This window comes from Diaphorina citri, unplaced genomic scaffold (genome assembly GCF_000475195.1).
Source record: "Diaphorina citri unplaced genomic scaffold, Diaci psyllid genome assembly version 1.1 scaffold673, whole genome shotgun sequence".
Lineage (NCBI taxonomy): Eukaryota > Metazoa > Arthropoda > Insecta > Hemiptera > Psyllidae > Diaphorina > Diaphorina citri.
The window spans coordinates 67,840-89,221 of NW_007378106.1; the positions used below are offsets into that span (position 1 = coordinate 67,840).

Sequence of the window (21,382 nt, forward strand, 5' to 3'; positions counted from 1 at the left end):
AAAGAGCAAGCACAATGCCTCACAATGGTTGACTGCGGTTCCGGACGAGCCAATTAAATATGGCTAGAGACCATCACGCTGGTGTATGGCTGATAGAAGAGATATTTTCTCTATTTTGTCGTCACCTTTCGGCTATAGCTGAAGCGGCTACAACAACAACAACAACAACAACTAGGCTAGCTGTTTATCAAAAGTTTTTCAATACTAACAATATTTCTTTTTCTTTACCTTTTCCCACTCAAGTGGGGTCGGCATTTTTGGACAACAATTTCCAGTTGCCCCGGTTATGAACATCATCTCTTCATAAACCACCATTCTCACTCAGGTCTTTATTCACGCAGTTCTCCCATTTTCAATACTAACAATAAGTTTCGTTTTCCAGCCACCACAAAGAATCAGCCCACAGAGAAGGTGCGCAAGGTTCGCGATGAATATGAAAACAAGCTGAACATGATGCAGAAGGAAATGCGAAACCTCACCGACGCTAAGAAAGAATATCAGAAACTGCTGCGAAGTCAGAGCTCATACGAGAACCAAGTGAAAACTCTGCGTAGTGAAGTGAACGAAATGAGACAGACACGGGTAAGTAGCGAAGATTTTTACTGGAGAGGTTGAAGAGAAAGTACTGTGTCTTTTCTCGTCCATCTGATGAGGTACATAAGTCCCATCTGGTGAGGGACAAACTACAGGATGAACAATTGGGCATGCTACGACACAGACCTCTAGAATAGATATTTTCTCTGTATTGTTATCACCTTTCGGCTATAACTATACCTAGACTTGTACTTGAAACAGGTTACTTTGACATCAATAGGTACAGTTCATTATTTTGTCTCCTGTCACTTCTTTCTTCAATGACAGTTGTACACTCAAAATTACTTGGACATTTCAAGAAATGTCCATTACATTGCTAGTAAAGCAGTACACTTTACAAGTTAACTAGGCTATCTAGGCCCTAGGGGACGTTAAACAGAGAGTACACTAGCGTCTGGCTGTGCGGCTATAAACAGGGAGAAGAACAGCTGACCCTAACCAGCCTAGCTAGCTGACAGTTTCAAAGGGTTCTCTTTGCTTGAAAAGAACAAGCACAAGTCCTCACAATGGTTGACTGCGGTTCAGGACGAGCCAATTAAATATGCACTAGAAAATTAGAATAGATATTTATCAGATCCTAATAGCAGCCCAGCGTGAGAGTGTTATACGGGAACTGGAAGCTAAGCTGAGTCACACGGAGAAAGAGTTTCAACTACAGGTGAGTCTGGATTGCAAACCGAAGGTTCCGGGTGCGATTCCCGGTAGAGTCGAAGTTAGATTTAGATCTTTACATTTTGAAGGGCATAGTTTGTTCAGTGCTTGCTTGCCATACAAAAGATCCCAGGTTAGATTCCCACAATGGACAAGAAAAAAGTTCGTCTATCAGCTAAAGAGAAAGTACTGTGTCTTTTCTCGTCCATCTGATGAGGTACATAAGTCCCACCTGGCGAGGGACAAACTACAGGATGAACAATTGGACATGCTACGACACAGACCTCTAGAATAGATATTTTCTCTGTATTGTCATCACCTTTCGGCTATAACTATACCTAGACTTGTACTTGAAACAGGTTACTTTGACATCAATAGGTACAGTTCATTATTTTGTCTCCTCTTGTTTCATTTCGACAGCGTGAGCTCCTGAATTCACTGTACGGGTCTCGAGATCAAGATAACAACATGGCCAACAGCATGTCCCACAGTATGACCCATAGCATGACCTCGTCGTCAAATTCGTCATCTCCCACACCAGCCGACAGGTACATATGTTATGCCACAGAAGTTTCGATAGGAACTCGCATCTTTTTTTTCCAAGATGTTTTGCAGAGGGAACTGTAACTGCTAAGGTCTTATCGTCCCGAAATCGAAGAGAGAAGGAAGACAGTATAGGAGAAAGCCAGCCGTTCCGAAAACAAACATTATCCCTTCAGGATAAAATCCACCCCCAGGGAATCGACCCCGAGGCCTAGGGCTTACGAGGCATCCTTTGCAACCAACTTCCATATTTACTTATTTAATGCTACTATTGGTCGCTACTCGACTAAAGTAGTTACTCAATTGTCCTCATGAGGCTGAGTGCTCCCGAACTTCAAGCACAGAGCTCACCCCGCTGGGAATCGAACCCGGGACCTCCGGAGTGTAAGACTAATGTCATACCCACTCGGCCACGGAAGTCCTGTTATGGTGGTAAAATACGACTAACGTTTCTATCTCTTACAGCATGAATGGTAATGCCATGACGGGTTCGAACATCATGAACACAACGTTCGTGCTACCCTCCTCCCCCAAAGCCAAGCGGAAAACAGGTCTGCCACGTACGTTTGACGAGGCATCAGGCAGTGTAAACGGTGCTTCTGGTGGGCGTGTAAGCGAGGCCGGGGACTATTTGGAGCGCCTGACTATGCCCCCACCATTGGGTGCCTCACAGCAGAGTAACCTCATGACTAAGTCAACGAACAGCAGTGTACCTGTGTCCTTGAGGTAAGATTTTTTTTCCCTTGGCCATTTATTACTTGTGAGCTTTCTAATACTTTGTATAGTTTAGGTCGTCTAGGACCTAGGCGATGAGTTTAAAACAAAATACATACTAGACAGCCTGAAGCTGTTGGCTTCGAGGCTTTTTTTCACATTCGAAGCACCTATTCCATGTTGCTTTACCATCGTATTTATTAAATGTTGTTTCACCACATCATGGATGGATTTCACCTCTAGGTCGTCTAGGACCTAGGCGATGAGTTTAAAACAAAATACATACTAGACAGCCTGAAGCTGTTGGCTTCGAGGCTTTTTTTTTCACATTCGAAGCACCTATTCCATGTTGCTTTACCATCGTATTTATTAAATGTTGTTTCACCACATCATGGATGGATTTCACGTCTAGACTCTAGGTCGTCTAGGACCTAGGCGATGAGTTTAAAACAAAATACATACTAGACAGCTCGAAGCTGTTGGCTTCGAGGCTTTTTTTTCACATTCGAAGCACCTATTCCATGTTGCTTTACCATCGTATTTATTAAATGTCGTTTCACCACATTATGGATGGATTTCACCAATTTTTATTATTATTTTTTTTTTAGTCATTAGAGGTCTGTAAACCAACAGTGTAAAGCTAACAGTCTGTCAAGTTTCATTTGACTTGTATAGGCTTAACATGGGTGGATTTCACCAATTTTTATTATTACTTTTTTTAGTCATTAGAGGTCTGTAAACCAACAGTGTAAAGCTAACAGTCTGTCAAGTTTCATTTGACTTGTATAGGCTTAACATGGGACCAACAGTGTAAAGCTAACAGTCTGTCAAGTTTCATTTGACTTGTATAGGCTTAACATGGGTTAAAAAGGGGCAAGCTAATAAGCTGTCAGGGGCTAAAAAGAAGGATGGTGAAATCCACCCCATATTAAATGTTGTTTCACCACAACGTATTTAATAAATGTTGTTTTACCACATCATATTTAAAAAATGTTGCTTCACATCATATTAAATGTTGTTGCTGTATGTTTCACCCGTGCCCCCCCCCCACCTGTCCCTCCCTTCTGTTTCAGATCCCTCAAGACAGATACTGGCTCCCCCACTATGCCTCGACGCACGGCCACCTCCATAGATTTCTCCTCCTCCTCCCCCTCCCCCCGGCTCCAGAGGAGGGGAACGTTTGTCTTGCCCCCTAACACTAACCTGTATAAGCCTGGCTCCATGTGAGTGTTAACTTTGGTGATAGTTGTCCTATTGGAGGCTGTGTTTCTGGGAAGACGGGGCTGAGAAGCCCCCGGCCCGGAGAATGTTTAGTACCCCGCTGGGGGTGAATGAGTTGCTCTGCCGCCCCGAGTAAAAAATGAGTCTGGAAAAAGAAGAGACAATAAACAAATAAACGAGGTTTTTTTTTAAATGAGGTTTTTTTCCCTTGTAATTTTGCCTTTATAAGTTTATGTAGGTGCTAGATCGGTAAATTTTAATTTTGAAAAAGGTTTTACCCTGACGTCACGACCTACGCGATGACATCACATCAACTTTCCCAAGCAATTGAGTTTTGCACATCAGCGCTGCCTTGCAGAATCTCAGATGTACACACATATACGCACTTCAAGGTGCACTAGATTTTCCCGGAAACACAGTCGAATCCATTGCATGTGTCTACCTCTCTTCACTATTCAAAGTACAAACCATTAATCTTCCCAAGAAAAAAAATAATTGGTCTAGAAGAAAAAATAAACAAACAAACAAATATTACTCCAAAATAAGATATGTAAAAGAATTAGCTACCTATTACTGGTTAAAAAGTTATAACATTTTCATTGAAACCATTAATGATTTTTTTTTTTTTTTACAAATCTACCTCCCATTTCATGTGTGTTTGTGTATGTCCTAACTATCTTTTAGTGCCTATAACGCTATTGTGTCTACTCTTCTACTAGTTATGTGTGCACTGTGTAGCTTGGTGTCTTTTGTTTGTGTGGTAGAAGTTTTTGAATTCCTCATTTTGCTTACTGCCATTTCAAAAGGTAAACAAGTAATAAAACCCTTTGATCATCGAAAATTTTATTCAGTTTTCTGAAGGGAAAAAACGGCATATACAATCTCAACCCGGAGATGCTGGGTTCGAATCCTGGCGGGGCGGAAGTTTTCGGACCAAAATTTTCCGTTCCGAATAGGCATGAATGTAAAAGGATGTGCCTTTAATGTAAAAGCGTTGTTCCGAAGCAGGTACCAAAAATAACCTGAGATTTTTTGTTGATTTTTCTGTTCTAATTTTTGTTTTTGTCCCCAAATGTTTGCGTTTGGTGTGGGCTGCGATTATTTTACAGGCAATCGGGCACATCTCAAGATACATTCAAATATCTTGAAAATTAATGAAGATAGAAGATTCAAATTTTCGCTGATTATCAGAGCCGAAAAAACTTCGACACCGCCGGGAATCGAACCCGGGACCTCCGGAGTGTAAGCCTAGTGTGATACCCAGTCGGCCACGGAGGTTGCTGTGACATGAAGTCATAGACCCCGGCCTAACTGTTCCTTTCTTTTCACAGGCGGGATCCAAAGCGCCTCTGATATGTACGCATGTGTGTCAGGGACATTTACGTCCTGTCCTGTCTGTAGACGCCACTGATGATCTCTTGTTCAGCGCATCCAAAGGTAAGTGACGCTCCTCCACTGATTAACTGGTCAGTGATAACTACATTCCAGTGCAAAAAGAATTGGGACAGTTTGTATAAAGATTCCTTTAATCTGACAGCCCTTTCTGAATGTCTTGGAAATATTTTTACACGTTTTCTGGTACCCACTAAGAGGTTTGATAAATGGAACTGTAACAACGGAGGTATTATCTCTTATAAAATCCAAGAGAGAAGAAGGAGAAGATAGGAAAAAGCCAGCTGTTCCGAGAACGAACCTTGTCGGATAAAATCCGCCCTGTGTGGGAATGGAACCCCCTACCTAGCGCTTACAAGGCAGGCGCGCTATCCATTCCAAGATAACCAGGCTGGCTTAAAACGCCTTTAAAGGGGGGGGGGGAATCTGGATAGACAAATAATATTATTTGATCAGTTGTTCTGAAAATGCCATCAGGAGATGTGCGAAACATGTCAACCATTGTATAATTTGTAATCTTTGTATAGTAACCCTATGTATCTATAATCTCAAGTTTAGTCTCTCGGTAAAATCCTGGATACGGCCCTGCATGTAAACAAAGTAAGTGTAAAATCCTAGAGTTGAAATCTGCTACTCCTTTCGTTCGTTCATTTACCTCCTGTTTTATCCCCTTCTTCAGGTCGAAGACACCAAAGAGACGTTGGAATCCGGAGATCTCGTGTCCGGACTCAAGACGATGCCTGAAGTATCCTACATTATAGAGAAACTGTATAACATGTCTATCAATCAGAGCCTAATAGCAGCCCAGCGTGAGAGTGTTATACGGGAGCTGGAAGCTAAGCTGAGTCACACGGAGAAAGAGTTTCAACTACAGGTGAGTCTGAGTCATATTAGAATAGTCTCTAGTCATATTAGAATAGTCTCTGGTCACATTAGAAAATTAGAATAGATATTTATCAGAGCCTAATAGCAGCCCAGCGTGAGAGTGTTATACGGGAACTGGAAGCTAAGCTGAGTCACACGGAGAAAGAGTTTCAGCTACAGGTGAGTCTGAGTCATATTAGAATAGTCTCTAGTCATATTAGAATAGTCTCTGGTCATATTAGAAAATTAGAATAGATACCAATCAGAGCCTAATAGCAGCCCAGCGTGAGAGTGTTATACGGGAGCTGGAAGCTAAGCTGAGTCACACGGAGAAAGAGTTTCAGCTACAGGTGAGTCTGAGTCATATTAGAATAGTCTCTAGTCATATTAGAATAGTCTCTGGTCAGCACTAGAAAATTAGAATAGATATTTATCAGATCCTAATAGCAGCCCAGCGTGAGAGTGTTATACGGGAGCTGGAAGCTAAGCTGAGTCACACGGAGAAAGAGTTTCAACTACAGGTGAGTTTTCAATCTCATATTGTGTGGATTTTGATTCTGATTCAAACTCATATTGTGTAGATTTTGATTCTGATTCAATCTCATATTGTGTGGATGTAAGTGTGACGTTATTTTGGAATAAACACTGCTTCAAGGCTAATGCAATTGAAGTTTTAGCTCAAATGGAGGTTTTAAATGGATGAACTAATTAAAAGAAAACATTCAATCAGCAATATTTGTTTTCAGTTTTAACTCATATTGTGTAGATTTTGATTCTGATTCAATCTCATATTGTGTGGATTTTGATTCTGATTCAAACTTCAGTTTTACGTCATTACTTGCGCAGTCTGTTGCATGCATGTACGTTGTTACTAACATCATTCGCACGCTTGAACAATGAACAAAGCATTTATGAAACAAAAGTTGTGTCCACAGATAAATATTATAATCGACAGCCGTCGAGTATGTGTAGACACATCTTAACAGCTCTCAGCACATCCCTTTTCTATGTAGAAAAGCAATGCGCCAACGTTACTGTTATGTAACATCATCCAGCACATCCTTATGCCTCATTTACATTCAGCCCTGTCTCCTGCTACTCGTCCTGCCGTATTTACTTCTCTCTTTACTGCTTGAGAAGTGAAGGCAGAAGTTGTGTGTTTATATTCAGCTCATTTCCCTTCCTAAACTACTTCTCCAAGCTGCCCTGGTCATTGCTCATCAGTTTCAGAACACACAACGCAAATGATTCGGAGCTGAATGTAAACGCCTTCCGGCCCCTTCACTTCTCCTCGTCATGCCGGTCCTTTGACTCGTGCACAAAAAAACCGACAATCAGGGGAGCACAGGGCAGGAGCAGTGGCAGTAGAAGTGGCGAGGCGAGTGAGGTGTTTACATTCTCGTCATGCCCAATTCCCTGCCCACTGACAATGTTCTGTTCTCTGGATCCCGGGATTATGTGATTAAGAAGTGGGATCTGAACAGACAGGAACTCATAACGGTAAGCTTTAGCCCTGAGAGACAATGTCCTGTTCTCTGGATCCCGGGATTATGTGGATGTCCCAAGGTTATTGTTACGTTCATCAGTTGCCAATATGTACACTGAAGCAACGTTTAGCGTGACATGTATCTGGATGGTTACCGGTTCATCAGTTGCCAATATGTACACTGAAGCAACGTTTAGCGTGACATGTATCTGGATGGTTACCGATCAAAGCACATCATGTGTCAACAACTATCTTAACAGTTACTAGTTCATTACTTTCTTCCCTACCCTGCAGAGTGCAGAGTCTGTCTTATGAGAAAATAATCCATTCCATCAAAAATGACAACAAAGGAATGTTGATGCTACTACATTAATAACATATAGCTCTAAAACTACCTCCGGCTGAAATTTAATCAAGAAGTAATCAAACCTCTCTTTCTCTAAATTATACTGATACCCTAATCGCCCGCTTGGTTTCAACTAAAGGTAAAAATGACAACAAAGGAATGTTGATGCTACTACATTAATAACATATAGCTCTAAAACTTCCTTCGGCTGAAATTTAATCAAGAAGTAATCAAACCTCTCTTTCTCTAAATTATACTGATACCCTAATCGCCCGCTTGGTTTCAACTAAAGGGCTTTTGTCTCGTCCCCTTATTCTACAGTAAAGTCATACAACTTGAGAAAGCTTGGTACCTAACATTGTAAAAAAAGAAAAAAAGGTCTTGAAATCTTGTACTCACAAATAGAGAGAGAAAACGTCTTACATTACAAAAAAACCCCGTGATTAAGAAGTGGGATCTGAACAGACAGGAACTCATAACGGTAAGCTTTAGCCCTGAGAGACAATGTCCTGTTCTCTGGATCCCGGAAAGAAAAAAAAAAGTCTTGAAATCTTGTACTCACAAATAGAGAGAGAAAACGTCTTACATTACAAAAAAACCCAATGCTATATTAAACTGTTGAAATAAAGGGACTGCCTGTCCTGCCTTGATAGTCCAAATAAACCTCTAGTTATATTCATGAAAAACCCAATGCTATATTAAACTGTTGAAATAAAGGGACTGCCTGTCCTGCCTTGATAGTCCAAATAAACCTCTAGTTATATTCATACTTACATTATTGCCGGAACTCTCTTAATCTTTCACACCTCCTTACACCTCCACATTCACACCTTAAGAAACCCGAAGAAATTATATCTTACTCTAAGTACTGTCTCAAGTTGTATGACTTCGCGGTATCTACTAAGTTTTGGTCTCCCATACTTACCAAGTTTTTCTCTCGCCCTTCTACTAGTCTTACTAATCCATTAACCCATTGCCCCCCACCCAGGGACCAGGGGTTGGATGCCAGCCCCCCCAACTCCCCACCCACCTATAGGCGGAGTGTGAATCTCAAGTTGTATGACTTCACGGTATCTACTAAGTTTTGGTCTCCCATACTTACCAAGTTTTTCTCTCGCCCTTCTACTAGTCATACTAATCCATTAACCCATTCCCCCCACCCAGGGACCAGGGGTTGGATGCCAGCCCCCCCAACTCCCCACCCACCTATAGGCGGAGTGTGAGTCGTGAGGAACAGAGCCAGAATGTGTTCTCAAGACTGACACTGGGGTACATCCCACCCACAGACCCTGTGAATAGCAAGGGCTCCATTGTACCCTATCAGGGCAAAGTAAGTAACTATCAGGGCAAAGTAAGCCTGGTAAACGGGAGAGTGCGGGTTCAATCCCAGCAAAGCATGGATTTTTTTTTTTTTTACTAGCTCAACTAGTTTTTGCACATACTACTGGTATACAGGATGCCCAAAAATAAACAATATAATAAATAAATAAATGTCTTTCTTTGTGTTATTATTTCACAACTTTGGTGCTCACTGCAGCATTGTAGTATTTTTCCGAATACATATATCGCAATAATCCAGCTCCCAATTACCTACCATGCTGGCACCGGTCGCTATGCGCATTTATATTACATAGCTACTCATTGATTACAATCCGAAGGTTCCGGGTGCGATTCCCGGCAGAGTCGAAGTTAGATTTAGATCTTTACATTTTGAAGGGCATAGTTTGTTCAGTGCTTGCTAATTATGTGATTAAGAAGTGGGATCTGAACAGACAGGAACTCATAACGGTAAGCTTTAGCTCTGAGAGACAATGTCCTGTTCTCTGGATCCCGGGATTATGTGATTAAGAAGTGGGATCTGAACAGACAGGAACTCATAACGGTAAGCTTTAGCCCTGAGAGACAATGTCCTGTTCTCTGGATCCCGGGATTACGTGATTAAGAAGTGGGATCTGAACAGACAGGAACTCATAACGGTAAGCTTTAGCCCTGAGAGACAATGTCCTGTTCTCTGGATCCCGGGATTACGTGATTAAGAAGTGGGATCTGAACAGACAGGAACTCATAACGGTAAGCTTTAGCCCTGAGAGACAATGTCCTGTTCTCTGGATCCCGGGATTACGTGATTAAGAAGTGGGATCTGAACAGACAGGAACTCATAACGGTAAGCTTTAGCCCTGAGAGACAATGTCCTGTTCTCTGGATCCCGGGATTACGTGATTAAGAAGTGGGATCTGAACAGACAGGAACTCATAACGGTAAGCTTTAGCCCTGAGAGACAATGTCCTGTTCTCTGGATCCCGGGATTACGTGATTAAGAAGTGGGATCTGAACAGACAGGAACTCATAACGGTAAGCTTTAGCCCTGAGAGACAATGTCCTGTTCTCTGGATCCCGGGATTACGTGATTAAGAAGTGGGATCTGAACAGACAGGAACTCATAACGGTAAGCTTTAGCCCTGAGAGACAATGTCCTGTTCTCTGGATCCCGGGATTACGTGATTAAGAAGTGGGATCTGAACAGACAGGAACTCATAACGGTAAGCTTTAGCCCTGAGAGACAATGTCCTGTTCTCTGGATCCCGGGATTACGTGATTAAGAAGTGGGATCTGAACAGACAGGAACTCATAACGGTAAGCTTTAGCCCTGAGAGACAATGTCCTGTTCTCTGGATCCCGGGATTACGTGATTAAGAAGTGGGATCTGAACAGACAGGAACTCATAACGGTAAGCTTTAGCCCTGAGAGACAATGTCCTGTTCTCTGGATCCCGGGATTACGTGATTAAGAAGTGGGATCTGAACAGACAGGAACTCATAACGGTAAGCTTTAGCCCTGAGAGACAATGTCCTGTTCTCTGGATCCCGGGATTACGTGATTAAGAAGTGGGATCTGAACAGACAGGAACTCATAACGGTAAGCTTTAGCCCTGAGAGACAATGTCCTGTTCTCTGGATCCCGGGATTACGTGATTAAGAAGTGGGATCTGAACAGACAGGAACTCATAACGGTAAGCTTTAGCCCTGAGAGACAATGTCCTGTTCTCTGGATCCCGGGATTACGTGATTAAGAAGTGGGATCTGAACAGACAGGAACTCATAACGGTAAGCTTTAGCCCTGAGAGACAATGTCCTGTTCTCTGGATCCCGGGATTACGTGATTAAGAAGTGGGATCTGAACAGACAGGAACTCATAACGGTAAGCTTTAGCCCTGAGAGACAATGTCCTGTAACCTTTTTTAAATGAGGTTTTTTCCCTTGTAATTTTGTCTTTATGAGTTTATGTAGGTGCTAGATCGGTAAATTTTAATTTTGAAAAAGGTTTTACCCTGACGTCACGACCTACGCGATGACATCACATCAACTTTCCCAAGCAATTGAGTTTTGCACATCAGCGCTGCCTTGCAGAATCTCAGATGTACACACATATACGCACTTCAAGGTGCACTAGATTTTCCCGGAAACACAGTCGAATCCATTGCATGTGTCTACCTCTCTTCACTATTCAAAGTACAAACCATTAATCTTCCCAAGAAAAAAAATAATTGGTCTAGAAGAAAAAATAAACAAACAAACAAATATTACTCCAAAATAAGATATGTAAAAGAATTAGCTACCTATTACTGGTTAAAAAGTTATAACATTTTCATTGAAACCATTAATGATTTTTTTTTTTTTTTACAAATCTACCTCCCATTTCATGTGTGTTTGTGTATGTCCTAACTATCTTTTAGTGCCTATAACGCTATTGTGTCTACTCTTCTACTAGTTATCTGTGTACTGTGTAGCTTGGTGTCTTTTGTTTGTGTGGTAGAAGTTTTTGAATTCCTCATTTTGCTTACTGCCATTTCAAAAGGTAAACAAGTAATAAAACCCTTTGATCATCGAAAATTTTATTTAGTTTTCTGAAGGGAAAAAACGGCATATAGGTACAATCTCAACCCGGAGATGCTGGGTTCGAATCCTGGCGGGGCAGAAGTTTTCGGACCAAAATTTTCCGTTCCGAATAGGCATGAATGTAAAAGGATGTGCCTTTAATGTAAAAGCGTTGTTCCGAAGCAGGTACCAAAAATAACCTGAGATTTTTTGTTGATTTTCTGTTCTAATTTTTGTTTTTGTCCCCAAATGTTTGCGTTTGGTGTGGGCTGCGATTATTTTACAGGCAATCGGGCACATCTCAACAACAGCATCAGGGCCAACCGAAAAATTTTAGATTTCAAAATAACCTAAGGTATTTGCAAGTCTTTTATCCCATTACAAAGACCTTCGATTAAGTACAATTCTAGTCCCCCCCGTCTTTAGCAATTCTCTTTTACCCTCTGTCTTTAGTTATTCTTTTTCTCCTGTCTTTATTGCTCGGTGTTCTTAGTTCTTTTCTTCTTTCGGTCTATTTTCTACCTATTTTTGTTTTAGATAAAATATCTTATCATTATTCTATCAGAGGGATTCGGTTTTCGTTTGGACTATATGTCTTACTCTTCCCTATCTTTTTTATTCTTTTTCTCCTGTCTTTATTGCTCGGTGTTCTTAGTTCTTTTCTTCTTTCAGTCTATTTTCTACCTATTCTTGTTTTAGATAAAATATCTTATCATTATTCTATCAGAGGGATTCGGTTTTCGTTTGGACTATATGTCTTACTCTTCCCTATCTTTTTCATTCTTTTTCTCCTGTCTTTATTGCTCGGTGCTCTTATGTTCTTTTCTTCTTTCAGTCTATTTTCTACCTATTCTTGTTTTAGATAAAATATCTCATCATTATTCTGTCAGAGGGATTCGGTTTTCGTTTGGACTATATGTCTTACTCTTCCCTATCTTTTTATTGGTAAAGGTTCCCTTTTGGTAGTAGGTATTAGGTACATACATTTCCCTGTTTATGTTGAACAAATGCATTCTTGTTTTGCATGTTGATCTTTAGTTTTTAGGGTACAATGTATTGGTAGTTTCCGTCAATGAATCCCTTCTCTTTTCTGTCCATTTGTTTAGTGGCCCTATTGAAAGCCTATCATAAAAGACAAGTTAGATTATTATATTCCCAATATGGACCACATAAGTGTGACGTTATTTTGGAATAAACACTGCTTCAAGGCTAATGAAATTGAAGTTTTAGCTCAAATGGAGGTTTAAATGGATGAACTAATTAAAAGAAAACATTCAATCAGCAATATTTGTTTCCAGCTTTACGTCATTACTTGCGCAGTCTATTGCATGCATGTACGTTGTTACTAACATCATTCGCATGCTTGAACAATGAACAAAGCATTTATGAAACAAAAGTTGTGTCCACAGATAATTATTATAATCGACAGCCGTCGAGTATGTGTGGACACAACTTAACAGCTCTCAGCACATCCCTTTTCTATGTAGAAAAGCAATGCGCCAACGTTACTGTTATGTAACCAGTTTTACGTCATTACTTGCGCAGTCTATTGCATGTCTGTACGTTGTTACTAACATCATTCGCACGCTTGAACAATGAGCAAAGCATTTATGAAACAAATGTTGTGTCCACAGAAAATTGTGTCGAGTATGTGTGGACACAACTTAACAGCTCTCAGCACATCCCTTTTCTATGTAGAAAAGCAATGCGCCAACGTTACTGTTATGTAACATCATCCAGCACATCCTTAGAAAAGGGATGTCCCAAGGTTATTGTTACGTTCATCAGTTGCCAATATGTACACTGAAGCAACGTTTAGCGTGACATGTATCTGGATGGTTACCTTTTGATCTCGTTGATTTTATAGGTTGAACTTTTTTGCCTTCATTTGCACACAAATGTTTTTTCGAGGTGTGAAGTTCCACTGAAAAACTTTTCATTCTCATCAACCATTCTCCTTTTTCCCTGCTCAACGTTGCTTACCCTGAGTGTCATGGGTTTACAGGTATTCGACGTGAATACAGATGTAGAGGATTGCTCTTCCACTTCACCCCAAATGAATTTGGAGCCTCCTCATTACGACGGCATTCAAGCTTTAGCCCTGAGAGACAATGTCCTGTTCTCTGGATCCCGGGATTATGTGACTATTGATTCAGACCACATTTTCATTAGTCCCCCCCCCCTCTACAAATTATTTCCGTATTAATATACCATCTTTGACACAATACCTAGGTACATTTTTATTCACAAATATGTTTTCTACAAAAATGAATCACGTTAACCCATGCTGTTCATATACTCGGACACAATTGTTAACCCATTGAACCCGACTGTTCTGTTCACAGCGGCTCTAGTAACAACATGTACATATGGAGGCTCAATTCTCGCTCGGAATCAAGCTCGTGACCTGTGGCGCCCCCTGACGCGCTGTTGCAACTTCTCTACTGGCTCTTATGGATCCTTCTACTTCTGTACTCTGTGATCTGGCAACTCTGCTCGCTCCTCATTGGTAGATTGAGTCTACAAAAATGAATGACGTTAACCCATGCTGTTCATATACTCGGACACAAATGTTAACCCATTGAAGCATTGAACCCGACTGTTCTGTTCACAGCGGCTCTAGTAACAACATGTACATATGGAGGCTCAATTCTCGTTCGGAATCAAACTCGTGACCTGTGGCGCCCCCTGACGCGCTGCTGCAACTTCTCTACTGGCTCTTATGGATCCTTCTACTTCTGTACTCTGTGATCTGGCAACTCTGCTCGCTCCTCATTGGTAGATTGAGACGGGGACATTCCTGATGGTGGTTCCAGTGTTGGACCAGCCCTGTTCAACACTCTTGGAATTTACCCCTGTGTCCGGCCCTGTTTAAAATTTCATCGAATAGAACTAATGTAAGCACCCCTGTTGAACTTTTTACGCTTGGAATATAAAGTTAGTGTCAAGTCCACTGGTAATAATTTTGTTACAGACTTGCCTTGTGTTTATACACAGAAAGTCACAGGAAAAGGAAACTGTCTGGCGCAAGCTAACTTGCGCAATATTCGTTGCCAGTGGACTTTAGGTTGTATTGTGATGGGAGTGGCAATGTTAGACAACCCCTGTTTAACACTCTTATGGCGGATCTTACCACTGAGAGTTAACACAGTGTCAAGGGTATTCTTTGGCGTCACCCATTTGATTTACACAGGCCAGAATTTCTTAAACTCTGGATAAACTGAAAACTCTCTGTGCTAAGATCGGGCTGATCGGGCAATAAAGTCTAAAAAGGTGAATCTCGAATGAGACAATACATGACAATATTCTCGTATCAGATTTCAATTTTTCGATAGGTATATGAATTATAGATACCACATATAGGTATCAATTAAAGGTACTAGTTCTTAGTATCCAATATGAATTGTATTAGTAGCATTTAGTAGGTACTCCAGGAAACATCTGTTAGATTATGTGATTAAAAAGTGGGATCTGAACAGACAGGAACTCATAACGGTAAGCTTTAGCCCTGAGAGACAATGTCCTGTTCTCTGGATCCTGGAATTATGTGATTAAGAAGTGGGATCTGAATCCCACCCTTACCAAACGGGGAACCTAACCTGAAGCTCGGCCCCTAAACAATGCTATCCTGATTTTGGGTAACAAATAGTAGAGAAATTATTAGAATATCCTTTTGTCATCCAATCTTGAAACTTGGAACACCTATTTAAGGGGTTCCAAGTTTCAAGTCAATTGGCCCAGTAAAAGTGGCACAAAAGTGAGTACCTAGTAAGATTTGACCCCATACTTACAGACATATCTCGAGTAAAGAAAATCAATAAAAATACTAAAATAAGAGGAATAAAAATGAATTATTAATCATGTTACTTTTTCTGGTGTTCTCGTGTTGACCCAGAACCTGAATGAATTTTTGAATGTTCAATCAATCTTCTTTAGTTCATAAATAAATAAAAATGGTTTATGTAAAAAAAAAAGAAAAAAAAAATCAATCAAAATAGATTAAAAAATATTCATTTTCTATTTTCGCAGTCGCAAAGCAACGCTCACAAGAACTGGGTATGCGGTCTGAGCTACGTACCCAATCAGCCCCTCCTACTGTCTGCCTGTCGCTCTGGTACTATCAAGCTGTGGTCCACCGAGCCTTTCAGCCAACTGGGCGAAATGAAAGCTCATAACGATTCGGTCAACTGTATTACCACCAACAATGATCTCGTGTTTACCGGTTCCAAGTAAGTACTGGTTTATAGTTCGATTTCCGCTGTCGGCAAGATTTTTTTTAACTTCTTTAGAGTTTGAATCCCACGATAGAAATATTCGCTAAAATTTGCGTCAAGAAAAGATGGTATTCCTTAAGATCTAGGATGTATTGGGCTTTTTAGTTAGAACTTTTTTATAGATTGAATCCCACGACAGAAACATTCGCTAAAATGTGCGTCAACAAAAGATAGTATCCCCTATCGATGATGTTATTTGTATTTCGAAATTTTCGATTCCCGCTGCAGGCAAGATTTTTTTTTAACTTCTTTAGAGTTTGAATCCCACGATAGAAATATTCGCTAAAATTTGCGTCAAGAAAAGATAGTATTCCTAAAGATCTAGGATGTATTAGGCTTTTTAGTTAGAATTTCTTTATAGCTTGAATCCCACGACAGAACCATTCGCTAAAATGTGCGTCAACAAAAGATAGTATCCCCTATCGATGATGTTATTTGTATTTCGAAATTTTCGATTGCATAGCATCCACCCCCTGGTCAATTAGTCATTAGTGTTTAGATTCGTGTCCCCCTCGACAAAATCTTGGATACGGCCCTGTTTTGGAGGGTTACTTTTTCTGGTGTTCTCGTGTTGACCCAAAACCTAAATGAGGAAGTCTTGTGCCCCTTCTCGCCCATCTGGTGAGGGACACACTACGGGATGGGCATGCTACGCTACGACACAGGCAACGACCAGTGGCATCTGTTGCACTCGTGTTTCTTGTGTTTCTATTCCAGTGGCGAGATCAAACTGTGGCGACTTCTGGTGAGGGACATACTACGGGATGGGCATGCTACGACACAGGCAACGACCAGTGGCATCTGTTGCACTCGTGTTTCTTGTGTTTCTATTCCAGTGGCGAGATCAAACTGTGGCGACTCTTGTGCCCCTTCTCGCCCATCTGGTGAGGGACATACTACGGGATGGGCATGCTACGACACAGGCAACGACCAGTGACATCTGTTGCACTCGTGTTTCTTGTGTTTCTATTCCAGTGGCGAGATCAAACTGTGGCGACTCCCACAGGTAGCCAACATCATGACTATGTCCACCGGACATCTGTTGCATCTCTCCGTGTGAAACAGCTGATCTGTGTCAGTGCAACAGCTCCGTCCTGTTGCAATTCGAATGTCTGCTATTGAGAGATAAGATATCGGCCTCGTAAAAAAATAAAAACATGGTGCTTTTTACGGAAACATCCGTTTTTTTTTTATATAATAATAAGTATGTTGCAAAGTTTTTAATGGATCGGATCGGCCCAGAAAATATGGCTCAAGTAAATGGCACATAACTTTAAAAAGAAAACAGTGTTGATATACTAATTGAATTGAATTGAATTGAAATGGATTTATTGATCAATCAAATTGTTACATTATAAATATATACAATCAATACCTAGCTATGGTACTCCACCTCTAGTTATAATGCTACTTGACAAAGTATCCCGTTTGAAAAATATTACAAATAATATTGTTAAATTATATTTTTAACAACTCTCCCTCAATTATTTTCAGATAAAACCGTCCGGGTTTGGGACCTGTGTGAGGGGAAGCAGATCCACTCTCTAGGGCGACATCCACACCACGCGACCTGCGTTAAGTTTGACCGTGTGAATCGGCTTGTGTATAGTGTGTGCGCGTCCTACGTCAAAGTCTGGGACATACGCACCTCCAATGTGGTCTGCGTTCAAACTCTGTGGTAAGTTTTAGATCTTTTCAAACCTTGTGGTCTTCAAAAGAGAGGATATTCCGTAAGGAAAATACAAGTTGGCTAGCTAAACGACTTTTACAACTTAGCTTTAAGATGGTTTAGCCAGCCTAGTTAGCTTAGTTGGTAGTGCGTCTGCCTTGTAAGGTTCAAACCTTGTGGTCTTCAAAAGAGAGGATATTCCGTAAGGAAAATATAATTTGGCTAGCTAAACGACTTTTACAACTTAGCTTTAAGATGGTTTAGCCAGCCTAGTTAGCTTAGTTGGTAGTGCGTCTGCCTCGTAAGCTTGGCTAGCTAAACGACTTTTACAACTTAGCTTTAAGATGGTTTAAGTATAGTATAGCCAGCCTAGTTAGCTTAGTTGGTAGTGCGTTTGCCTTGTAAGCGCTAGGCCGCGGGCTCGATTCCCGCCCGGGGCGGATTTTATCCTGATGGGATAATGTTCGTTCTCGGAACGGCTGGCTTTCTCCTATCCTGTCTTCCTTCTCTCTCCGATTTCGGGACGATAAGACCCTAGAGTTACAGTTCCCTCTGTCAAACCTCTTAAAAAAAAAAAAAAAAAAAAAAAAAAAAAAATACAAAACATTGGTAGGTATCTCCACTATTATTTTTTTTGTCTTGCACATTGCATAGTTTAATATTTTCACGGCGTCCATATAAATTGGCTTTTTTTTTCAAACTGTGTGATAGACGGAACGAAAAAAAAAAAAAATAAAAATAAAAATAAGATGGTTTAAGTATAGTATATTTATAATACTATGATGATATACTTGCGGTGACTCTATAAATACAACTTAGCTACTCAGTTCTCAGTTCACACGGTTGTCCAATAGAAGTAAAGTTCAAACGAGCCAGCGGCGATAGCAGGTTGAATGAACCAGTTCCCCGTGAATCACTGAAGTTAAGCAACGCTGCGCGTGGTTAGTGTCCGGATGGGTGACCATCTAGGCAATTGCTTGCTGCTGGCATTTTCCGGCGCTTACAATCTAGGTGCTTTACTTTTCAAGGTAACTCGGTTGGTTGAAAGTAGTTTTTAAGATATGGTCGATCGACGAGGTGAAGAGTTGAATCTATGTCATCGAAGTATTGTTTGGTTTCAGTCGATAGACGAGGTCGACTGTGTGTGGACACACCTTAAGATAACCATGATGTTGTTTATTTCAGCTCATCGGGTACCTCCCTATCTGCCTCGTCCTCTCTATCTAGTCAAATCCAGCAGGGTGAAACTCCCATCAATGATATCGCCCTGAGTGGAACCGGCCATGTACGTCAAACCTCTTTAAAAAAATAAATAAATAAGATGGTTTAAGTATAGTATATTTATAATACTATGATGATATACTTGCGGTGACTTTTATAAATACAACTTAGCTACTCAGTTCTCAGTTCACACGGTTGTCCAATAGAACTAAAGTTCAAACGAGCCAGCGGCGATAGCAGGTTGAATGAACCAGTTCCCCGTGAATCACTGAAGTTAAGCAACGTTGCGCGTGGTTAGTGTCGCGCGTTTCGCACTGAGATAACACGTCGCAAGTAGCAAGTCGCAAGATGCTACTGCTTACGTCCTGAATCTTGTTCAAAGAAACATGAACTTTCACATTGGAGTAACAACTAACAACATGTGACAATAAAAAAGATTCAAAAAATAATATTTCCCACAAACAATCACAAGTAGCAACTAACAAAACTCCAGACTGTTGGTGTTACTTCACACTGTTACTTGTTTCCAGGGTTCAAGTAGCAACATGTATCCTCAGTGAGGAACCAGTTCCTCCAGTTCCGTGAATCACTGAAGTTAAGCAACGTTGCGCGTGGTTAGTGTCCGGATGGGTGACCATCTAGGCAATCGCTTGCTGCTGGCATTTTCCGGCGCTTAAAATGTAGGTGCTCTACTTTTCAAGCTAACTCGGTTGGCTGAAAGTAGTTTTTAAGATATGGTCGATCGACGAGGTGAAGAGTTGAATTTATGTTATCGAAGTAGTGTTTGGTTTCAGTCGATAGACGAGGTCGACTTTGTGTGGACACACCTTGAGATAACCATGATGTTGTTTATCTAGGTGCTCTACTTTTCAAGCTAACTCGGTTGGTTGAAAGTAGTTTTTAAGATATGGTCGATCGACGAGGTGAAGAGTTGAATCTATGTTATCGAAGTAGTGTTTGGTTTCAGTCGATAGACGAGGTCGACTTTGTGTGGACACACCTTGAGATAACCATGATGTTGTTTATTTCAGCTCATCGGGTACCTCCCTATCTGCCTCATCGTCTCTATCTAGTCAAATCCAGCAGGGTGAAACTCCCATCAATGATATCGCCCTGAGTGGAACCGGCCATGTTCTCTACATGGCTACAGGGGAGAAGGTCAAAATATGGGACGTGCGACAGAGCCGAGTATTCGGCACTCTGTCCGGGGGACATCAGGCGCCTATAATGTGCATGATAGTGGACGGAATGGGTGATAGTCAGGACCTGGTCGTGACGGGATCTAAGGATCATTACATCAAGGTGAGAAACACGGGGGTTGATGTAGCTTTATCGAGGTTTCAACCACTTGTTTATTTACTGATTAAGTATGTACCAAGTTCATAATCACTATTAACCAAGTTGGTTAATAATAGTAATAATGTTAAAGAAGTTTATCTTTTGGTGTAGTGGTCCACCTGCCTCGGTGGTGTAGTGGTCAAGGCGTTCGCCTGGTAAACAGGAGGGCGTGGGTTCAATCCTAGCCGAGGTATGGAATTTTATCCTCAATTCTTCCAATGTTACTAGGTGAAATAGCCATGAAGGTGCAAACTATACAAAGAAATTTGGAGAATAGGTGATGTAAGAATGACATAACCGAACACCTTAATAGTACCTGTGTTTATTTCAGTCAGTTTGTCTGTGCTGTGAGTGTGTCGAGTTAAAGATTGAATTCGCGATCTTTGCAGTGAGATATTTTTTTCATCTTTCATAACTAGATCCTTTTCTTTCCTTAGATCCTTAATTATTATTATTTTTAGTTTTTACTGAATTAATTATTTAATATTTAATAGGTACCGTATCTAGTTAGAGTCTTTCTTCCCTTAGTTCGTATCCTCTGAATTAATTTACTTATCACTTGTCTATTATTTTGCGAAATTTAACTCGAGTATGTATACCTACTTACGTCGGTCCATTAGTCATTTGTGTAGACTCGTGTCCCCCTCGACAAAATCTTGGATACGGCCCTGGTTCGGAGGGTTACTTTTTCTGGTGTTCTCGTGTTGACCCAGAACCTAAATGAGGAAGTTTTGTGCCCCTTCTCGCCCATCTGGTGAGGGACATACTACGGGATGGGCATGCTACGACACAGGCAACGACCAGTGGCATCTGTTGCACTCGTGTTTCTTGTGTTTCTATTCCAGTGGCGAGATCAAACTGTGGCGACTCCCACAGGTAGCCAACATCATGACTATGTCCACCGGACATCTGTTGCATCTCTCCGTGTGAAACAGCTGATCTGTGTCAGTGCAACAGCTCCGTCCTGTTGCAATTCGAATGTCTGCTATTGAGAGATAAGATATCGGCCTCGTAAAAAAAATAAAAACATGGTGCTTTTTACGGAAACATCCGTTTTTTTTTTATTTTTTTTTTTAATAATAATAAGTATGTTGCAAAGTTTTTAATGGATCGGATCGGCCCAGAAAATATGGCTCAAGTAAATGGCACATAACTTTAAAAAGAAAACAGTGTTGATATACTAATTGAATTGAA

General features: G+C 40.9%; 2 protein-coding genes and 1 long non-coding RNA gene across 3 annotated transcripts in view; all 3 read left to right on the forward strand.

The window, feature by feature from the left end:
* The window catches only part of LOC113468188 (kinesin-like protein KIF21A), a 36,945-nt gene extending 19,821 nt beyond the window's left edge, over positions 1-17,124 (forward strand). The window contains exons 11-29 of the mRNA XM_026824941.1: positions 370-582; positions 1,169-1,252; positions 1,666-1,793; positions 2,254-2,514; positions 3,576-3,725; positions 3,763-3,829; positions 5,055-5,160; positions 5,643-5,680; positions 5,795-6,049; positions 6,222-6,329; positions 6,417-6,500; positions 7,181-7,380; positions 8,800-8,898; positions 8,976-9,145; positions 9,611-9,693; positions 13,692-13,819; positions 15,133-15,181; positions 15,716-15,915; positions 16,936-17,124. Coding sequence (XP_026680742.1) covers positions 370-582; positions 1,169-1,252; positions 1,666-1,793; positions 2,254-2,514; positions 3,576-3,725; positions 3,763-3,829; positions 5,055-5,160; positions 5,643-5,680; positions 5,795-6,049; positions 6,222-6,329; positions 6,417-6,500; positions 7,181-7,380; positions 8,800-8,898; positions 8,976-9,145; positions 9,611-9,693; positions 13,692-13,819; positions 15,133-15,181; positions 15,716-15,915; positions 16,936-17,020 — 2,508 coding nt within the window. The 3' untranslated portion in view covers positions 17,021-17,124. The remainder of the gene's footprint in view (positions 1-369; positions 583-1,168; positions 1,253-1,665; positions 1,794-2,253; positions 2,515-3,575; positions 3,726-3,762; positions 3,830-5,054; positions 5,161-5,642; positions 5,681-5,794; positions 6,050-6,221; positions 6,330-6,416; positions 6,501-7,180; positions 7,381-8,799; positions 8,899-8,975; positions 9,146-9,610; positions 9,694-13,691; positions 13,820-15,132; positions 15,182-15,715; positions 15,916-16,935) is intronic.
* Positions 7,619-8,491, forward strand: LOC113468193. The gene is made up of 3 exons (XR_003392041.1): positions 7,619-7,950; positions 8,104-8,202; positions 8,382-8,491. It is a non-coding gene; the product is annotated as an uncharacterized LOC113468193 (long non-coding RNA).
* An 83-nt stretch (positions 17,125-17,207) lies between the features above and the next one.
* LOC108252616 (kinesin-like protein KIF21A) lies at positions 17,208-21,118 on the forward strand. The gene is made up of 4 exons (XM_017444848.1): positions 17,208-17,223; positions 17,455-17,638; positions 19,882-20,187; positions 21,034-21,118. Exons 1-4 carry the CDS (start codon positions 17,208-17,210, stop codon positions 21,116-21,118), a joined length of 591 nt encoding a protein of 196 aa, XP_017300337.1.
* The last annotated feature ends 264 nt before the right edge of the window (positions 21,119-21,382 follow it).